General features: G+C 46.8%; 1 protein-coding gene across 1 annotated transcript; it reads left to right on the plus strand.

The window, feature by feature from the left end:
- On the plus strand, positions 1–14,954 carry vwa11 (von Willebrand factor A domain containing 11). The gene is made up of 18 exons (XM_015972121.3): positions 1–120; positions 637–826; positions 2,454–2,590; positions 2,679–2,823; positions 3,635–3,728; positions 3,965–4,093; positions 4,653–4,839; positions 4,930–5,099; positions 5,180–5,292; positions 5,385–5,501; positions 5,582–5,755; positions 5,821–5,953; positions 6,048–6,200; positions 8,022–8,114; positions 8,319–8,590; positions 10,209–10,342; positions 13,917–14,076; positions 14,512–14,954. The coding sequence occupies exons 2-18, from the start codon at positions 644–646 to the stop codon at positions 14,890–14,892; spliced, it is 2,775 nt and encodes a 924-aa protein (XP_015827607.3). The 5' UTR covers positions 1–120; positions 637–643; the 3' UTR covers positions 14,893–14,954.
- The last annotated feature ends 4,851 nt before the right edge of the window (positions 14,955–19,805 follow it).

Consider the following 19,805-nt stretch of genomic DNA (forward strand, 5'->3'; position numbering starts at 1 on the left):
TGTTAGAGGAACTGTTCAGTTTATGGCCTGAGTGAGCGACACCCTGATACATCAGGTTCTACATAAGCAGCTACGTTGTGACACAACGTTCTGCTGGTTCAGGAGCCGGGCAACACCCAGGTGAGGATGTTTTGTTGCAGTGACTGATTTTTGTCGCTTGTCTTTTAATTAAACGATAGAAAACGACTACGCTGATGAAAACAAGAAATAACGACTTTTACATATTTTATTCTCACAAAGTGGTGTAAAAATTTTATCGTGCCATTTGATTTAAATTTGAACTTCGTGCTTTATCGTGTAAATAATGTTTTTAAGGAAGATTAAAATCTGCTGGAAAGACAGAAAAAGCCCAAAAAAAAAGTGAGGATCAAAGATGTTCATCTGATTCTCCAAAATAAAACAAACAAATCCAGTCGGATTATTACATTTGAACATGTTTTATTTTGTTGTTCGTCTGGATTAACTGAAAATGAATACAAACTTTAATTCTGTTTAATCAACACCAGATTAAATGAAAAAATCCTGTCATTCATCCTCAGTGCTCCTTTTTCTTTCACTTAGTTAATTTATAAAACACAATGTTGCCTGATAAACTAACTCGTTCATCCTCCGTTTGCTAAAATATAACATGTGCAGAGTCAACATGGCCTCCATCCTGGGCATATCGTTGCTGGCTCTGGTTCTGCCGGGCCCCGGCGTGGCCTTTGTTCCCATCGGGGGAGGAACATCCACCCATGTCAGCATTACAGGAAGCGCTCTTCTGCAGAAGGTTACGGAGACGTGTCGGGCGGTGGCCGAGGCGGCCGGTCATGAGTTCAGTCCCACAGTAAGAAAAGAGCACATCTGTGGTTTATTTTAGTTAAAGAATATTTTACAGTTGATTATGAGGACTTAAACTCTTCTAGCTCCATCAAATCAACCTCTGTGTGTTTATTGTGTGCATGTGACCGGGGACAGATGCATGCACACACAAAGCAGCACATATTAGCATTAATCCAGGAGCAAATACGGTGAGAACGTGTGAAATTCATCCATCTTTTGGTTGATTTAAGACTGGAATAATGGTATGAAAGTGAAAAAGAAGAGAATAATCTTAATCCCATTTTCACTTGTATTTTCTTCTCCTGGTTTATGTATTCTTTAGCAGTTATAATTAGTCGTAATCGGAGCCTAGTGTTTGTTTTAAATGGTTTTTGAAGATCTCATTTGTAAATCCTGACTCTGAAGGTTCGGGGTTATTTGAGCTGATATCGTATTATATTTTAATGGTTAGCTGTATCTATAATGGGTAAAACGGCAACAGAATCATATCAGAGGCAGGTCTGTAAATGTATAATAATTCACTTCTCTGCAGGGGCGTGTCCAGATCTTTTAAAATGGGGTGGCCCAGGTGAGGCACAGCTTTGTGCATGGGTGGCACCAATGGCCATGCTTTTTTTGTTTTGCCCCCAAGCCTTTTGTGGACAATAAAAAATCCTATTTAAAGGTAAATTAGTGTGTTGGCACCTGGGGTGGCCAATCAGATTCCAAGGGTGGCATGTGCTACCCCAGGCCAATCGCTGGACACGCCCCTGCTTCTCTGTTCACACATTTGAACTCTTCAAAGACCAAGTTCACCGAGAAAATGTTTTTATGATCAGTCACTCTGAGATTAACATGCAGGCTAAATGTGAAGATGGTCTTCTACCCCTATTTCCTGCTGATAGAAAATAGACGGGGAAACACTCTGGTTAAAAAAAGACAGTCAGATCTACATCACATGGAAACTTAGCATTCATTGAGTCACTCTTCTTGGCTTGCAACGGGGAAGGTTGTTGTTGATTTAGCATCCAGGAGAGAGCAGATCACGTCACAGCTAGCTAGCAGGAGCTAACCATTAGCATCAGCAACTCCACAACACGGCACAACTCCTCCAGGCTTGTGTTGTTTGTGGAATTAAAACATTGACACTGCAGAGCAAACAGATTCACTGGTAGAGTCATGTTGCTGTTAGCCAATCAGAGGAGAGATTTCCAAATAGCAAGAAAATAGATTTCAAATCCTGCCGTCTTCTGTCCCCCTCCTCTCTGGTTTACTTCCAGTTCCTGAATCAGGAACACCAGAGCTTTTCCCCCACGGAGTCTGACTCCCCAGGCATTTATTCATACTGGAGAGCAGGACTATTCAATTCCGAGCCTCTACGGCCGGGGTTGAGCACGTTTTAATGGTTTCTCTGCTCCAACACACTTGTTTCAGTGGTTGAATCCCCTGTGCAGCAGCTCATCAAGCTGTGCAGAAGTCTGTTAATCACCTAATTGAAATCAGGTGTGTGGAAGCAGGGACAAAACCAAAACATGCTGGACATCAGCCCTCCAGGCTCGGAATTGAGCCCTCCTAGAGACCATCGCAAATGCGTTGAAAAAACAAGTGAACTTGTTCTGTAATACATTTTGAACTCATATTTTGAAATTCAGGGCCCCTCTCCAGAGGAGCTTGTCCAGGCTTGCCTGGGCCCCACAGCAACAGGAGACGTGTCTGGTGCCAAGTTTCAATCAGCCCTTCACGAGATCTACACGCAGAACGGGCTGGTGGATCGGGACTTTGTCAACAGGTGAAACAGAAGATTCATTTAAACGTGATCTAAAAAAAGCATTTCGCTTGATCTGATGAATGCTTACGCGTGGAAAACATTTTCTCAGTGCTCCACATCACTTCAACTCTGAAGCTTTCCTTGAGGGGCGTGGCCTGATCATGGAGGGCATGGTGGCCATAAAGGCTAACATCCGAGAGGAGAACTTTAAAGCTGCCAGGGAAACACTGGGGAGGGTCCTTCACACACTCCAGGTGAGAGATAGAGCCAGAAACATGACAACAGTGCATCTCATTTTAAAAAGAAGTTAAAGTTTAACTGAGATGCACTTGTGCCAATTTATTGACTACCGTATTTTCCGGAGTATAAGTCGCTCGGGAGTATAAATCGCACCAGCCATAAAATGTATAACGAAGAAGAAAAAAACATATATAAGTCGCACTGGACTATAAGTAGCATTTTGGGGGGAAGTTTTATTATTTTTCCTACAAAATCGGAGACCAAGCGTTTAAAATTGCAAGACAAGTACCGGTAACAATAACAGAATAAACAATCAGGGTGCAGCAGCGCGCCACGGTCTCCAGCAGAGGATGGCGGTGTTTCAAACACTCCCAGCGGGTAGGGAGAGCTGAAACCTGGACCGGAGCTGGCCCGCAGCAGTGCGCAACAGTCTCCAGCACGTGATGGCGGGGCAGGGGAGCTCATTCCTGGTCCGGAGCCAGCCCACAGCATCGCGGTTTACATAATTTGGTATATAAGTTGCAGAACCAGCCAGACTATGAAAAAAAGTGCGACTCATAGTCCAGAAAATACGGTATGTGTCTCCAGCACGATTAGACGCTCAGTTTCTCAGCAAAAAACAGTTGATTTGGGGGTGACTTGCTCCTTAAGTTCTTCATTAGGATGCAAAAGTAAAAAAAAAAACAACCACAAAACAGTTTTTGACATCAAAAGCAGCAAAACAAGATTTCTATTTTCAAAACAGCTTGAAGCCGTCTCTAAAGGAGGCCAATAAATACATTAAAGCACAGAAACACAGAGCATAACGTGTACGTGTATTTGCAGGACTTCTACAGCCACAGTAACTGGGTGGAGTTGGGATACTCAGAGCCATATATCAACCTCATACGGCCTGACCTTCCTATTGAAAACCTCGCAGGTAAACGAGAGTAAATGCTGCCTCCTATCGGTTGGGTAAAACCTCATGCAGCATGTGTCATTTTCTCTCACATCGTATCTGGTTGTGAAAGAGCCGACGTCTGCTGTGACTCATTTGCTGGGAGTGTCATCAAGGCACAAGTTCAGATAAACAACCTGAAGAGAAAAATTCTGGTTCTGGATTTCTGGTTTGTGAAATGCACCCAAATCCACGAAGATTTTTATTTTTGTCTGCAGATGTGAACACTGCCACCTGCAGTAACTGTGCCAGTGGAACGTGCTCAAACCAAATCCTCCAGAGCATCATGCAGAAGAAGAAACTCACATCAGGCTACATGGGAATCTTCTCCTCATCAAAGCCTGAAGGTGAGATGTCTCACATCTTTAATTCGTCTCAGAGATCGAATTCACCTAATCTCACTACAGGAACATCTATTTCACTGGCACCGTAGCATCAGTAATGGAGGTCCAGCACATGGCCAGTTTGGCTGATTATCTTCAACTTACTGGAATGGAAGTTTAAGATCTCATGACAGGAGCCTCAGCCAGACGTTTCTGATGTGAACATGTAGCTTTAGTAAGGCGCTGAAAGCCACGCCTCATACCACAGAGGTCAAACTCCGGTCCTTGAGGGCCGTCATCCCGCATGTTTTAGTGTTTTCCCTGTTTCAACACACCTGACTTCAATCCGCAGGCGCTTAACAGGCTTAACTCAATGGACTAAAACTGTTTGCAATAATAATTCATTCATTTAAAGGATTGGGGCTTGTTCAAAGATCATAAAATCATCAATTTGTTCTTTACAGAAAAAACGTACATGATTGACTTCTGTGAGTCATTCAAACCATTAATTAAAAAAAAAATGTTTTTGGCCAACTTAAGATGGCTGCTCCCACTTGTCCTCACCCTCCTGTCCTGTCCCCAGGTAAGTGCAGCCATGGAGGTGCCGCAGATCTCACCAGCACAACCGTTCCTCGTGGAGGAATCCACAAAGACGAGCGCAATCCGCACAATGCGGCTTTCCACGATGCTGCTGTCAGCTTGGCCACAGAAGCTAGCCTACAGCTGCTGGAAGACATCCGCTTAGCAACAGGGGACCGAGACTTTCTCAGGTACAACAGCAAAGCATACAGATGTGTATGTCATATACAGTATTTGTCCTTTTCCGTGTCTGAGAGTAAGTGTTTTGTCCTTTCTTACAGGATGATGGGGATTGCGCGCTCATCTGTTGTGGCCTTTGTGATCGACACCACCGGCAGCATGAGGGATGACATTGAAGAAGCTAGATCAGTGGTTTACGAGATCATTAACAGCAAAAAAGGAACACAAGACGAACCGTCTGAGTATATCCTTGTGCCCTTCAACGACCCACGTATGACAAATACTGCTACCCTGGCAACACTTTGTTGCTGTAGATGCTTCATGGTTTACTCGTTCTTCTCCTCTTTGTAGATTTTGGACCAATGATCAGGACAACTGACCCTGAAAGGATGAAAACAGAAATCTCTAAGCTCAGAGCAAACGGCGGTGGAGATGAACCAGAGATGTGCCTTTCTGGACTTCAGGTACCACAGTAGACTGACTTTTGATAATTAATAATAATAATTATAAAAAAGGTGGATTCACAGATGCCGACTTTGAACCTTCGTTTCTCTAGCTCGCTCTCACTGGAGCCCCTTCTTCATCCCACATCTATGTTTTCACTGATGCTATAGCCAAGGACATCGCCCTCAAAGACACCATCATTGCCCTCATCAGGAGCACCAAATCCACAGTAAATACAGACTTCCACTAAATAAAGTTCACCCAGCCTGAGAAGGTGCTTCTGCTGAAGTTGGTCTAATCTCTTCTTAGGTGTCATTCTTTATGACTGCAGCCAAGAGAAGGCGTCGTCGTTCTGTCAGAGCTGCTTCCTTTGGAGACTACAAGGATCTAGCTGTAGCATCTGGAGGCCAGGCCATCCAAGTGTCCAAGGCGGAGCTGCCTCAGGCCACAGATGTTATCCTTGACACATCAACATCTGCCCTGGTAAGATGCCGTTACTGTAGATGGACCAGGGTTTAATGTCCTCTCTAATTATGTCTTTCTATCAGGTAACAGTATTTCAACAAGTACGAAGCACTGGAAGTGAAGAGACTTTCTCCTTCATATTGGATGAATCGCTGAAAAACATCACGATCTACATCACAGGAGCCTCCATAGCGTTCACGCTGACCAACCCTAATGGTACCGTACAGATCCAGACACCCATGAAGAAGGGATGTCCGTCTTTCATGCTACAGAATTTTCATTTCTGAGGTTGTGTGTTAAACTATTACAGGTTTGCAGCAGAAATTCGATGAGCCTAGAGGACGACTGGGTACCATTCAGACCGTGGGCAACCTCAGGAGGTTTCGTCTAAGGTCGAACCATCAGCCAGGAACCTGGCAGTTGTACACCAGAACATCGCAGCCATATACAGTTATAGTCACAGGTCAGACGCCGTTTCTACACTCAAGATGTGAATGCTGTGACTGATTTGAACATTGTTTTTAGAGGGTGAACGATTATACAACATGCAACTTCAATGGTTCTTAAAAACAAGAATTTGTCGCACAATTTTGAGTTTATTCTGGATCGGTTTTCTTTTCAACACACAGGCTGAGATATCTACACCCCTACAAACATTCACCCCAACATATCGTGTAAAAAGTCTACCCGCATGTTCCACCTTGAACTAAGGGTTCTGTTTTTGTAGCCATCAACACATTTCTTTCAGAATTTTGCTGACATGTGACTATTCTTCTAGACCTCCTCATGCAAACAGATTTTCCTGGCACTGACTCGGGTTGAAAGCAAAGTTCACAAATGCTCAAAACGTTTGGGAAAACGACTCCTGAGGACAACTGTTTCCCTTATTCTTACCAGAAAATCAGGGGTTCGATTCCTGGTCGGGTCATACCAAAGACTATGAAAAAATGGGACCCAATGCCTCCCTGCTTGACACTCAGCATTAAGGGGTTGGATTGGGGGGTTAAACCACCAAATGGTTCCCGAGCGTGGCTGTGTCTGCAGCTCACCGCTCCCCCAGGGGATGGGTCAAATGCGGAGAACAAATTTCGCACACACACCTGTGTGTGTGACAACTAATGGGACTTTAACTTTGACTTTAAAACCAAAGATAAAGTCAACTTGTTCATAATGTGACAGGGTGAGCGTCCTTTCACTGTATCCCGATTGATCATGCGCCCTGGCTACTTGACCACAAGGATGTCCCTTTGGCTGACTGGTTATCGCGCGACTCTCACCTGGGAGTCTGGGGATCGATTCTCGCCCGGGCCCTCGTTTCTCCACCTTGCCACAATAAGCTTTCATTCTTTAAAATATGAAAAAAAGGAAAAATGTGTTAAATTCAATCATTAAAAATGACTAATTCTAAACCTTTCCAATCAAAAGAGCATGGTTGGTTGTCAGGAACAAATAAAAGGCTCTTTTATTGCTATAAACTAGTTTTTTTAATTAACTTTGAATAAACATTTAAAGTGTCACCAAGCCTCTGACTAGCTGAGGTGGATAGGCGGTGGTCGTGCAGGCTACAGTGTTTGAGAGCCATTGTTACGTAAGTTTTTGTTGAGTTATTATGTTTATGTTTATATGTTTATGTATTTAGCAGACACTTTTGTCCAAAGCGACTTACAAGTGATAATCGGCATTTTGTCCTTGAGGCTAACAACAACAATAACAACAACAAATTGACATCAGTCATGGAGAGGAGGGAACAAGGAGTGGACAGTAGAGAGGGGGACGGGTGCAGACAAGGTGCTAGTTAAGAAGATGCTCTCTGAAGAGCAGGGTCTTCAGGAGTTTCTTGAAAATAGAAAAGGAAGCCGCAGTTCTGGTAGTGTTAGGAAGGTCATTCCACATTTGTGGAACGATGCATGAGAAGAGTCTGGATTGTCCTGAGCGTGGTGTAGGCACTGCTAGTCGACGATCCTGTGATGACCGGAGCGGCCGGGCCGAGACGTAAGCCTTTGCAAGAGGATTCAGGTAGATGGGAGCCGTACCGTCTTGGACTTTGTATGCTAGTGTTAGCAATTTGAATTTGATGCGTGCTGCTAGCGTAAGCCAGTGGAGCTCAATGAACAGAGGGGTGACGTGTGCTCTTTTAGGCTGATTGAAGACCAGACGTGCCGCTGCGTTCTGGACCATTTGAAGAGGTCTCACAGTACAGCCTGGAAGACCAGTTAGAAGAGCGTTGCAGTAATCGAGGCGGGAGATGACAGTAGTTATTAACTCAACTTTCATTTGTTTGCAGGTCAGAGCACAATTACCTTCATTTATGACTTTGTGGAAAACTTCACTGGACCTCATCCGGGCTATGCGGTTCTTAGTGGCCGTCCACAAGCAGGTACGATGACTTCCTGTGGTTCTATAGTTTGACAACTATATCACTGGCTAATTGTACCAGATAAACCTTTACTACTGCAATAACATCATCTTCTCTGCTGATAAGGAATCTAGTGGTACATTATATGACTGTTAAAAGTAGGGTAAGGTGATTGTGAAAAAAGAACATAAATGCATGGCACTTTCTTATTTTTTCATAAACCAGGCCAGCCTGCCACCCTGATGCTTTCGGTACTTGGCAGAAAAGGTCCATCATCAGTGACGGTTACAGATGTTGGCCTGCTGATACCATCTAGCCGTGATGGTGTTTCCAACAGCACAATGACTGACATGGGTAATGGAGACATCCTGGTCACTGTGGATAAAGTCCCTGAGGGAGAGTTCGTTGTCGCTCTGACGGGAACAAACCAAATGTCTAAAAATGAATTTCAGAGGCAATCAACCACAAAGATGTCCATCTCTAAGCTGAACATCCAGGTCTGTCTTCTAATTCCCTCTTTGGATTCTCACAGAGAATTTGCTTAAAGCTGCAAAAGCAAATATGGAAAATATATTAGCCTACATTTTTTTCATGCCTCTTAAAATGTCCTAACATAGTTTAGCTATAAATATATTGTGAAGGTTGAAAAAATGGCAAAAATGACTTAAGTGGTTCTTTTGCATTTGTCCAAAAGCCTTTTTCAATGACGTGGCTCTGACCAAAAACCAACCATTGGACCATCCAGTTGTCGGTCTCGCTGAACCGCCACACTTCCCTGGGCCCTCCACCAATCACACGCTCACCACCAGAACACCACTGGTGTGAGAGGTTCTCCGCTCAATAACATCAGAGAAGGAGAAACAGCCGGCTGCTACCACTTCAGCTTTAGGATAAACTACCGTATTTTCCGCACCATAAGGCGCTATAAAAAAACCTTTGATCTTCCCCATAACCGGCAGTGCGCCTTTTAATACGGATGTGCCTTTTATACATGTATTAAGGACGTAAGTGAAGCCAGCCACACCTGCGTCCGCAGGAAAACAAAGAGCTGGCCCGTAGCACTGCCCACCCTTCGCGAGTGGCGAGCAGAAGCGTCTCCACTCGTCTCAAAGCTGCAGAATTAGCACGAGAGATGGACATTGCGGACTTCATAGGAGGCCGTTCCTGGTGTTTTCGCTTCATGCGGAGGCGAGCGCTTTCTATCCGCACCAGAACTACCGTCTCGCAGCAGCTACCCGCCGACTACGCTGAGAAGCTAGAGTTGTTCCGCTCCTATTGCACTAAGAAGATGGCAGACAAAAACATCCAGCCCCAGCACATCACCAACATGGATGAGGTCCCGCTTACCTTCGACATCCCGGTGAACCGGACCGGGGAGAAAATGGGGACCAGCACGGTGTCTGAGCGGACGACCGGCCACGAGAAGTCCTGCTTCACTGTCGTGCTCGCCTGCCAGGCTGATGGCCAGAAGCTGCCGCCCATGGTCATCTTCAAGCGGAAAACTTTACCCAAAGAAAAGTTTCCCGCCGGCGTGATCATCAAGGCGAACCCGAAGGGCTTGATGGATGAGGACATGATGGCGGCGCGGCTGCGGGAGGTGTACGCCAAAAGACGGGACGGCTTCTTCCACAGTTCTCCAGACATGCTGATCTGCGACTCCATGCGGGCCCATCTCACCGACGCTGTTAAAATCCAGGTGAAGAGGATTAACACGGAGCTTGCCATCATACTGGGTGGATTAACCGAAGAACTCCAGCCGCTGGACATCGGGGTTGATTGGCTGAGCGCCCTACAATCAGGTGAGCCTTATGGTGCGGAAAATACGGTACCAGAGTCCCAAAAAGAAAATCACCATTTGAATTCACGGACAACAAAAGATGTTTAGATGTGTGAAGTGGCGACTGGTATTTTCTCTCACTTCCTTTGGTATAGCAGGTTTCTGGTTCAGGCAGAAGCGTCTTAGGGTACACACCGTCGTGTTCCATGACTGTGTTTGCTGTCAAAACCTAGCTTGTTCTGTGGTTTTGCTATTGCAGCTTTAAACAGAAAAAGGAAAATGGATGGCAGGAAATTCAAAAATTTACAAATGATGAGAAATTTGATGTTCTTTGCCAGGCTATTGTGGACAGCAGTGTCGAGCCTGGAAAACCCTTTAACGTCCCCTTCAGTGTGATGACCCGGGGAGGCGGTGGTTCACACCTGCTGAGTGCCCGGAATGACAGAAATTATAAAATGACCTTCCCAGAGCGGTAAGAAGCTAGCTACACAAGGTTCTCTTGTGAAATGCCATGGATAAATATTGACTTGATGGATTCATGGTGGCATTTTCATGTAGCAGCAGACAGTTGGTTTAATTTTTAGGATGGTTTCTTTTAGTAAAGCAGAAAAAGAAGAAGAAAAGATCTTTTCTATAGCGCCTCTCAAGATAAAAATCACGAGGCGCTTCACAAAAACAAAAAATGTAAAAATATAAAAAATAATTTAGAAAATGGTCAAAAATATATTCAAAATTAGCAAAAAAAATAGACAATTGTGATTAAAAAAATGTAAAGAAAGAGAGAGAGTGAATAGGAAAGAGGGAAACCAGTGGATCCTGAGGAAGGTGGAATAGGTGGGGAGAGCAGAATAAAGAGAGAGAGGTGAAGAAGGTCATACAAAAGACAGCTTGAACAAGTGAGTCTTCAGCTGCTTTTTAAAGGAGACCATTGAGTCCACTGATCTCAGGCTCAGGGGGAGAGAGGTCCAGAGTCTGGGGGCCACAGCAGCAGATGATCTGTCACCTTTGACCTTTAGCCTGGTGCTGCACAACTAGTAGGCTTTGATCACTGGACCTCAGGGACCTGCTGGGGGTGTAGGGACTAAGAAGATCACCGATGTAAGATGGTGCTTGTCCATGTAAGGCCCTATAGACCAGAACCAGGATCTTGAAATGAACCCTGAAGTTGACTGGCAGCCAGTGAAGCTGGAGGAGAAGCGGGGTGATGTGGGTGTGTTTGGAGGACTTGGTCAGAAGCCGAGCACAGGCGTTCTGAACCACCTGTAGACGGTTCAGGGAGGTTCTGCTCAGACACGTGGAAAGAGAGTTACAGTAGTCTAAGCGTGAGGAGATGAAGGTGTGGAGAACTGTCTCAAGTTCAGAGCGGGACAGAATGGGACTCAGCTAAAGATAAAGTCTGACACTGATAAAACAATAAATGTTGTTTATTCCTTGTTTGATTTTATTTAACAAAAATCCTATTATCACATTGGCTTCACGCCTAGGTCACAGGTCGATGATAGATTTTGTAGTCGTATCATCTGACCTGCGGCCGTATGTTTTGGACACCCGAGTGAAGAGAGGGGCGGAGCTGTCAACTGATCACCACCTGGTGGTGAGTTGGATCAGATGGCAAGGGAACATGCCGCGTAGACCTGGCAGACCCAAACGCATAGTGAGGGTCTGCTGGGAACGCCTGGCAGAAGAACCTGTCAAGACGGTCTTCAACTCCCACCTCCGGCAGAGCTTTGACCACGTCCCGAGAGCAGTGGGGGACATTGAGTCCGAGTGGGCCTTGTTCCACTCTGCGATTGTCGAGGCGGCTGTTGCTAGCTGTGGTCGTAAGGTGGCCGGTGCCAGTCGTGGTGGCAACCCCCGTACCCGCTGGTGGACACCAGAGGTTCGGGGAGCCGTCAGGCTGAAGAAGGAGGCCTACAGGGCGTGGCTGGTCTGTGGGTCTCCGGAGGCAGCAGACAGGTACCGGATAGCCAAGCGGGGTGCAGCAGTGGCAGTTGCCGAGGCAAAATCTCGGGCGTGGGAGGAGTTTGGTGAGGCCATGGAGAAAGACTATCGATCGGCTCCAAAGAGGTTCTGGCAAACTGTCCGGCGCCTCAGGAGAGGAAGGCAGCAACTCGCTCACACTGTTTACAGTGGGGATGGGGAGCTGCTGACGTCAACTGAGGCTATAGTCGGACGGTGGAAGGAATACTTTGAGGAGCTCCTCAATCCCACCAATGCGCATTCCGAGGAGGAACCAGAGCTGGGAGGCCTGGGGATGGACTGTCCGATCTCGGGGGCAGAAGTTGCTGAGGTAGTCAAACAACTACACAGCGGCGGAGCCCCGGGGGCAGATGAGGTTCGTCCTGGGTATCTCAAGGCTATGGATGTTGTAGGGCTGTCATGGTTGACACGTCTCTACAACATTGCGTGGTCATCGGGGGCAGTTCCTAGGGAGTGGCAGACCGGGGTGGTGGTCCCCATCTTTAAGAAGGGTGACCTGAGGGTGTGTTCCAACTATAGGGGGATCACACTCCTCAGCCTCCCTGGAAAGGTCTACGCCAAGGTACTGGAGAGGAGGGTCCGATCGATAGTTGAATCTCAGATAGAGGAGGAGCAATGTGGTTTTCGTCCTGGCCGTGGAACTGTGGACCAGCTCTATACCCTTGCAAGGGTGATGGAGGGGGCATGGGAGTTTGCCCAACCAATCCACATGTGCTTTGTGGATTTGGAGAAGGCTTATGACCGTGTCCCCAGGGGCACCCTGTGGGGGACGCTCCAGGAGTATGGGGTGGGTGGCTTTCTGTTAAGGGCCATTCAGTCCCTTTACCAGAGGAGCGTGAGTTTGGTCCGCATAGCCGGTAGTAAGTCGGACCTGTTCCCAGTGAGGGTTGGACTCCGCCAGGGCTGCCCTTTGTCACCGGTTCTGTTCATCACTTTTATGGACAGAATTTCTAGACGCAGCCGTGGTGTGGAGTGTGTCGAGTTTGGTGGCAGGAGAATCTCGTCTCTGCTTTTTGCGGATGATGTGGTCCTCCTAGCTTCATCCAGCTCTGACCTTCAGCTCTTGCTGGGTAGGTTCGCGGCCGAATGTGAAGCGGCTGGGATGAGGATCAGCACCTCCAAATCTGAGACCATGGTTCTCGACCGGAAAAGGGTGGCTTGCCACCTCCGGGTCGGGGGAGAGGTCCTACCTCAAGTGGAGGAGTTTAAGTATCTCGGGGTCTTGTTCACGAGTGAGGGTAGGAGGGATCGGGAGATCGACAGGCGGATTGGTTCGGCGTCTGCAGTGATGCGGACGCTGAGCCGATCTGTCGTGGGGAAGAGGGAGCTGAGCCAGAAAGCCAGGCTCTCGATTTACCGGTCGATCTACGTCCCAATCCTCACCTATGGTCATGAGCTTTGGGTAATGACCGAAAGAACGAGATCGCGGATACAAGCGGCCGAAATGAGTTTCCTCCGTAGGGTGGCCGGGCTCAGCCTTAGAGATAGGGTGAGGAGCTCGGACATTCGGGAGGGACTCGGAGTAGAACCGCTGCTCCTCCGGATCGAAAGGAGCCAGTTGAGGTGGTTTGGGCATCTGGTCAGGATGCCTCCTGGACGCCTCCCCGGGGAGGTGTTTCGGGCATGTCCTGCCGGCAGAAGGCCCCCGGGTCGACCCAGGACACGTTGGAGAAGTTACATCTCCAATCTGGTCCGGGAACGCCTTGGGGTCCTGCCGGAGGAGCTGGTGGACAAGGCCGGGGAGAGGACGGCCTGGAGCTCCCTAGTTGGGATGCTGCCCCCGCGACCCGGACCCGGATAAGCGGAGGAAGACGACGACGACGACGACGCTTCACGCAGCTGACGGCGTTTTTCAAATGTCACATTTTAAAATGTAATCTCAATGAACTGTTGCTTGGGGCTGGGTTACAACACTCTAGAGTAAAATCCCAATCTGACATTTGGGAGTCTAAAGACATTTCCATGCTAATGTGTTGTTTAACTCTAAATTCAAAGCTGTTCTAGCTTTAAATTTCACAAATCCAGTAGGCGAAAACCTGAAAATGCACTTTCTCCCCTTGTAACAGCATCAACTTGTCGACAGGGAAGTACACCAAAGCTACGTTGACCATTACGCCACCCGCCAACACAGAATCAGGCACTGATGTCACTTTGACGATCGATGTCAAGACATCCAGTGGTGTTGATTCCAATTACATCGTTCTGAGATTGTCTGTGGTCACCAAGGTAACCAAGTTTTTGTACAAAAAGATCAAATTCTGTTATAAACACAGATTTTAAAATCATCAGATAACTCAGATGTATTGAGTTTTTAGTAGTAAAGTATCAAAGCTTTCCACCATGTCAAAAACAAACCAAAGAAGCGTTGGATTTGGTTTTGAAAATGTAAAAATAATAGCTGGACCAGGTGTGGGTGAGACGGGATTAAAACCCTTTAGCATCCCAACGTCATCATGGATCCCATCCATGGGACAAAACACATTATGGGTCCTGGAATTTTAACAGGTTTTTGGGTGGGTTGAAGGGTTATTGTGTGATTTCTATTTAATTTTTAAAAATAAGAGCTTTTTCAGCTGGTTAAACATTATGATAAATAATACTAAGTCTACCTTTTTAGATACAATTTGTAAATAAATCAACTGTGTCTTCTATTTCATCCAGATTACAGACTTTGTGCAGCCACAGTGTGAAGTGGTGAATGTCTTCGCTGACGATTGTCCTGAAGATCAGTCCCAGTGTGGACATTTCCAGTGGGAGCTGTCGGCTAACCTTACGGATGGAAACGGCACCGGGATAGAGAGGATCTCCCTGCGTCAGGGCGCTGGAATCCTTTCACATTCGTCACTGACTGCTCCCAACATCGAGGCACACTATAACGCCTCCTGCTGCTCGCAGATTGTTGAGTTTGTAGCTGTGGATAAAGTTGGTAACGTGGGTAAATGTTATCACTCGATAGAGGATTCAGACGCCTCTCCTGCGGTAACGCTGTCTCTGCCACTGTGGCTTTGCCTCCTGGTGTCCATCTTTGTCGCACGGCCTTGAAGCGGTTTCATTTGCTGACTCTCATTTGTTTTTAAGAAGGTAAAATAAATTGGGAAAAGGTTCTTCACTGTGAATTGTTTATCTGTGATGAGTTTCACTTTCTTTGGTTTAGAGCTGGAAAAACTTAGGAATTGTTTTCTGTATCGTTTTTGATGTTCGTCTTTGTTTTCTCAATGTTTTTAATTTCTAGAACACTTGGTCTTCTGACGAGCTTCACTGTTTTGTTGTAAAACATTAACTCTTGCTGGGCGGACGCTAAGACATACATAAATCTGGACTGTTGGTTATTTTACACATACTGTAATATTTAGTACACTGATTTCTACATTTATCTGACGAATATTTCTTGAGCCCTCCCACTGTCTTTATGGGTGACCCCGCGAGGAATGTTGACCATTGAGCAGGACTGATGGTTTATCCCTTGAGGTCCACGTGGCAGGGGTGAGGAGTGAGATGGTGCTCACTCCTCACCCCTGCCACGTGGACCCAAGGGATAAACCATCAATCCTGCTTAATGGTCAACTTTCCTGGTGGGGTCACACCCATTAGGACAGTGGAAGGGTTAATAGGATTAGAACTTCCTAAAAAACCCGCTGTATCAAATAAGTCCGCATGTGTCAAGTGACGATTGTTTTCACTTTATAATGTAGGATTTAAGTTTTTTCACAATCAATTTTATTGAAACTTAAATTAATATTACCATTATTAGCATTACCCAACATCCATCAATCCATTATCTGAAACCACTTGTCGGGTTGGGGGGGGGGGGGGGGGGGTTTATCTCCAGCAGTCAATGGGCAAGCAGGCGGGGTACACTCTGGACGGATTCCCAGTCCACTGACACACACCTAAGGACAATTTAGACAGACCAACCTAACAGTCATGTTTTTGGACTGTGGGACGAAGCCGGAGTACCTGGAGAGAACCCGCGCATGCACAGGGAGAACTTGCAAACTCCGTGCAGAAAGATCCCAGCTTGGGATCTCAACCCACAACTTTCTTGCTGCAAGGCAACAGTGGTAACCACTGCACCACTGTGCAGCCATTACTCAAATATCCATCCATCCATCCATCTTCTGCTTATCCAGTGTCGAATCGCGGGGGCAGTATAACGCCGGGGACACACTGGCCGCGGAAGCGCCGCGAAAATAGGACCGCCTTCATTCGGCGCCCTTGTTAAGCTATTCTATAGACCACATGGGCCGCCGAAGCGCCGCAAATCGCCTCGCGCCGGCGCTCCAACCCGCGCCGTGCAGCGATCATTTCGGCGTTGGCTCTATTTTTTTCGGGAGCCGCGGGTGAATCGCGTCAATTCTGGCAGGAAGTCAAACCTAGACATAAGAGGCAGGCCGGTAAAGTTAACAAAATAAAGCATTTCAAAATAAAATTCCGCAATAGTCAAATGTGTTCATAAACAGACACTGCAGAAAAACCACACGAACACGCACACACATTGAACTTGTGTGCGTGTGTGACCACGTGAAGGGGGGAGTGGTTTTGGGTGTCTTTTCACCGGAGCAAACAGGACAGAGGCAGAAAGTCAGAGGCAAGCAGTTAGGATGGATGACTTTAAATTAATTATGGAAGATGAGAAACACAAGGAGCTGTACGACCCCCGAAAAACATGATTATTTACGTACCCATGTCGGAAGAAACTGCTAGGATACAGCTGCAGAATTGGAGCGGGTTCCAAGAGATTCAACTGGCAGAAACAACTCATACCACAAGTTCACACACACACACACACACACACACACACACACGCACACACACACACACGCGCGCACACACACACACACACACACACACGCACGCACACACACACACGCACGCGTACAAACACTCAAACGTAGAGGAAAAGAGCTGAGAAAAGGCAGAGAGGAAATGGAGGACACCAAGTGTTTAAAAGAAAAACTACAGCTGAGCCGAGGCGCGCCTCGACTGGGGCGCATCTGATCTGAACTGAGGAGCGGCAAGCAGCGGCCGAATTTCGTGAGCGATTCGCTTCTCGGCGCTTCCGCGGCCGGTGTGTCCCCGGCGTAAGTCGAGAGGCTCAAACCGGCTTTCCACGGGAGCCGTCAGCAGCACGTTACTGCAGCAGCACGTCATAGCTGCTGATAGGAACCGCTGTGGTCAACAGAACAGAACCTTTTCCACCGGAGCCGTCAGCAGCGCGAGTCGGCCGCGTCTCAGGAGCAGCATGTTGCGGCCTTTACACGCCGGTTCTATTTTCTACGTCAGACTTCCCTCTCCCCAGCCACTTGGGCCAGCTCCTCCGGGGGAATCCCAAGGTGTTCCCTGGCCAGGTGAGAGACAAAGTCCCTCCAACGTGTCCTGGGTCTACCTTTAGGTCTCCTCCCGGTTGGACGTGCCCGAAAAACCTCACCAGGGAGGCATCCTGATCAGAAGCCCGAGCCACGTCAACTGGCTCCTCTCGACGTGGAGGAGCAGCAGGTCAACTCCAAACCCCTCCTGGATAACCGAGCTTCTCACCCCATCTCTAAGGGAGAGCCCAGCCACCCTGCAGAGAAAACTCATTTCAGCCACTTGTATCCGCGATCTCGTCAGTCACTACCCAAAGCTCGTGACCCTAGGTAAGGGTAGGAACGTAGATCAACCGATAAATTAAGAACTTTGCCTTTCGGCTCAGCTCTCTTCACCGCGACAGATCGGTACAACGCCCGCATCACTGCAGACGCTGCACCAATCCACCTATCGACCTCACGCTCCATCTATCCCTCACTCCTGAACAAACCCCAGAAATACTTAAACTCCTCCACTTGAAGCAGAACCTGATCCCTGACCCGGACGGAGAAGGTCTTCCACCCTTTTCCGACTCACCCAAACAGTTCAGCATATTTAAAGTTATCGTTTTCTGAGTCAGGCATTAAAGTGTTTTAATTGCCACAATACATAAATTAAAATGTCATAATTTGATGTATACATGTTTGTCTTTGCTTCCATCATGATTGACTGATAATAGACATTCACATTTTGTTAGCACAAAATAACATTTACAATAGAAAATGATCATTTTGTGAATGATGTTTCTAAATTTAACTGTTCCCTACAAATTCCATGTTTAAATCTATAAAAATGTATTTATGTTTCATGTGTTTATTTCTGTTGGGACGAGATGAAAGGCACACTTGTCAGTTTTGCCCCCCCAGTGTCCATTATTATCTTCCTGCTGTGTGTTTGTGTTCTTAACAGCTGAAATGTCTCCCCAGCCTTCATTAATGTCTACAAAAGTGATTAATCGCTAAGTGAAACAAATCAATTGTGATCATGCAAACATGCGGGAAACGTGCTGGTAGCAGACTGCAGTGCCAGGTTTGTCTAGCCTAGTGAACTAAACCAAATTCTTGCTTTGCAAAGTTTGGTCTAGGCACGCTCCATTGGAACCTCAGCAGCTCCTACCAGGACTCTGGCTAGCCAATCACAACTCTCTAGAGAGGTTTCAAACACATAAAGAGCTGTGATTGGTCCATAATGGTGGGCCAATCATAGTGCTCTATCTGCTTAGTGAACAAATCACAGAGCTTTAGCCGCGTTGTGGGCCAATCAGGGCACTCTATATGCCTGGTGGGTGGGATGATGCAACAGAGTGAAACAAGAGTATGTCACATTCATTGTCCAGTGGAATGCGGAGATCATTTGAAAGACAACGGTAGAACCCGCCCCACAACCAAGAGCCGTCAATGGAGCGTGGCCAGACTAAATAATACATTTATTTAGTTTGGCTTGCCAGGCTAAGGTTTGTCAGCTCAAATTTTTTTAAGTCCAACAGGTTGTGGCCCGGCACTCTAATAGGCCATTCCCATCTGTACCGGGTCGGCCCGGGCCGGGTAGCCCCAGTCGGCCCCAGCCTGGCCCGGTTGATTCCACGCATCGTTGCCTTAAGCCCATGTGGGCTGATTCTACCCACCAATCAGAGGCTTGCTCTAATGGAAGGTGTAAATTTGCTGTCAGCAGTGGGTGTGTTGGCCCTGGTCGGCCTGAAGCAGACCCCCTCGAGAAGAGGGCTGAGAATGAGCCTTGGTTGGCTCGAAAGAATACCAGGCCACCCAGATATGTAAACAACCTACGCTACCCGGCCCGGGCTGACCCGGTACAGATGGGAATGGCCCATTTGTTGCAAAAGTGGTATTCTGGCCATAAAGGGCGGTAGGGGTCTGAGTGACATTTAAAAAATCCTGTAAAGGGTCATTTTAGCACAAACTGTCTCAAGAAAATTATTTGAAAATATGAAAAGTTGCACCGTATGCATTTAAAGACGCAGAGGAGTTGAAACGTCTTCTGAGAGAAGGCAAAGGAAAACATGGAACAAAAGCTGAAATGGGGGGAGGTCTGGAATTGTGTGAAAACAATTTAAGTACACACCATTATGATACATCAGCTCTAGGCTACCATGCAAATAACCTGAGTAACACATGTCTAACATGAGCCTGAAGTAGTGGCGCCCCCAAGGGATGTCCAAGCTGGGGGCCGTGGCCACCCTAATGCCCCCCCAAAGGAAACGGCTTTTATTGCCCCGTTCTCTTAAATAGAGACTTAGGCTCTGCTCCCATCAAACCCAGTGAAAGATGTTTGCACACCTGCAGCTTTTCACCATTTCCAGTTGTTTACATGAACGCACTCACCTAATTTATTGTTTTCGTCATGACCTCGCTCCCTGTAAATAGTCTATTTTACGGTATTTTTCTACACGGGTTAAATATTTTACTTATTTCTTCTTCACTGGACAGCCTGGTGAATCCCTTTAGATTGTCAGGATTAGGATTATTCTGCAAGGATCCAGAGTAAGTTAAGACACTGATTTAAACAATTTGTGTTTATAAACTGCATTAGTCATTAGTATAAATTCAATGTCAGTTCACTTTGCCCACATTCAAGTTTCAGTAACCAAACTC

The sequence above is a fragment of the Nothobranchius furzeri genome, chromosome 6, assembly GCF_043380555.1.
Source record: "Nothobranchius furzeri strain GRZ-AD chromosome 6, NfurGRZ-RIMD1, whole genome shotgun sequence".
Lineage (NCBI taxonomy): Eukaryota > Metazoa > Chordata > Actinopteri > Cyprinodontiformes > Nothobranchiidae > Nothobranchius > Nothobranchius furzeri.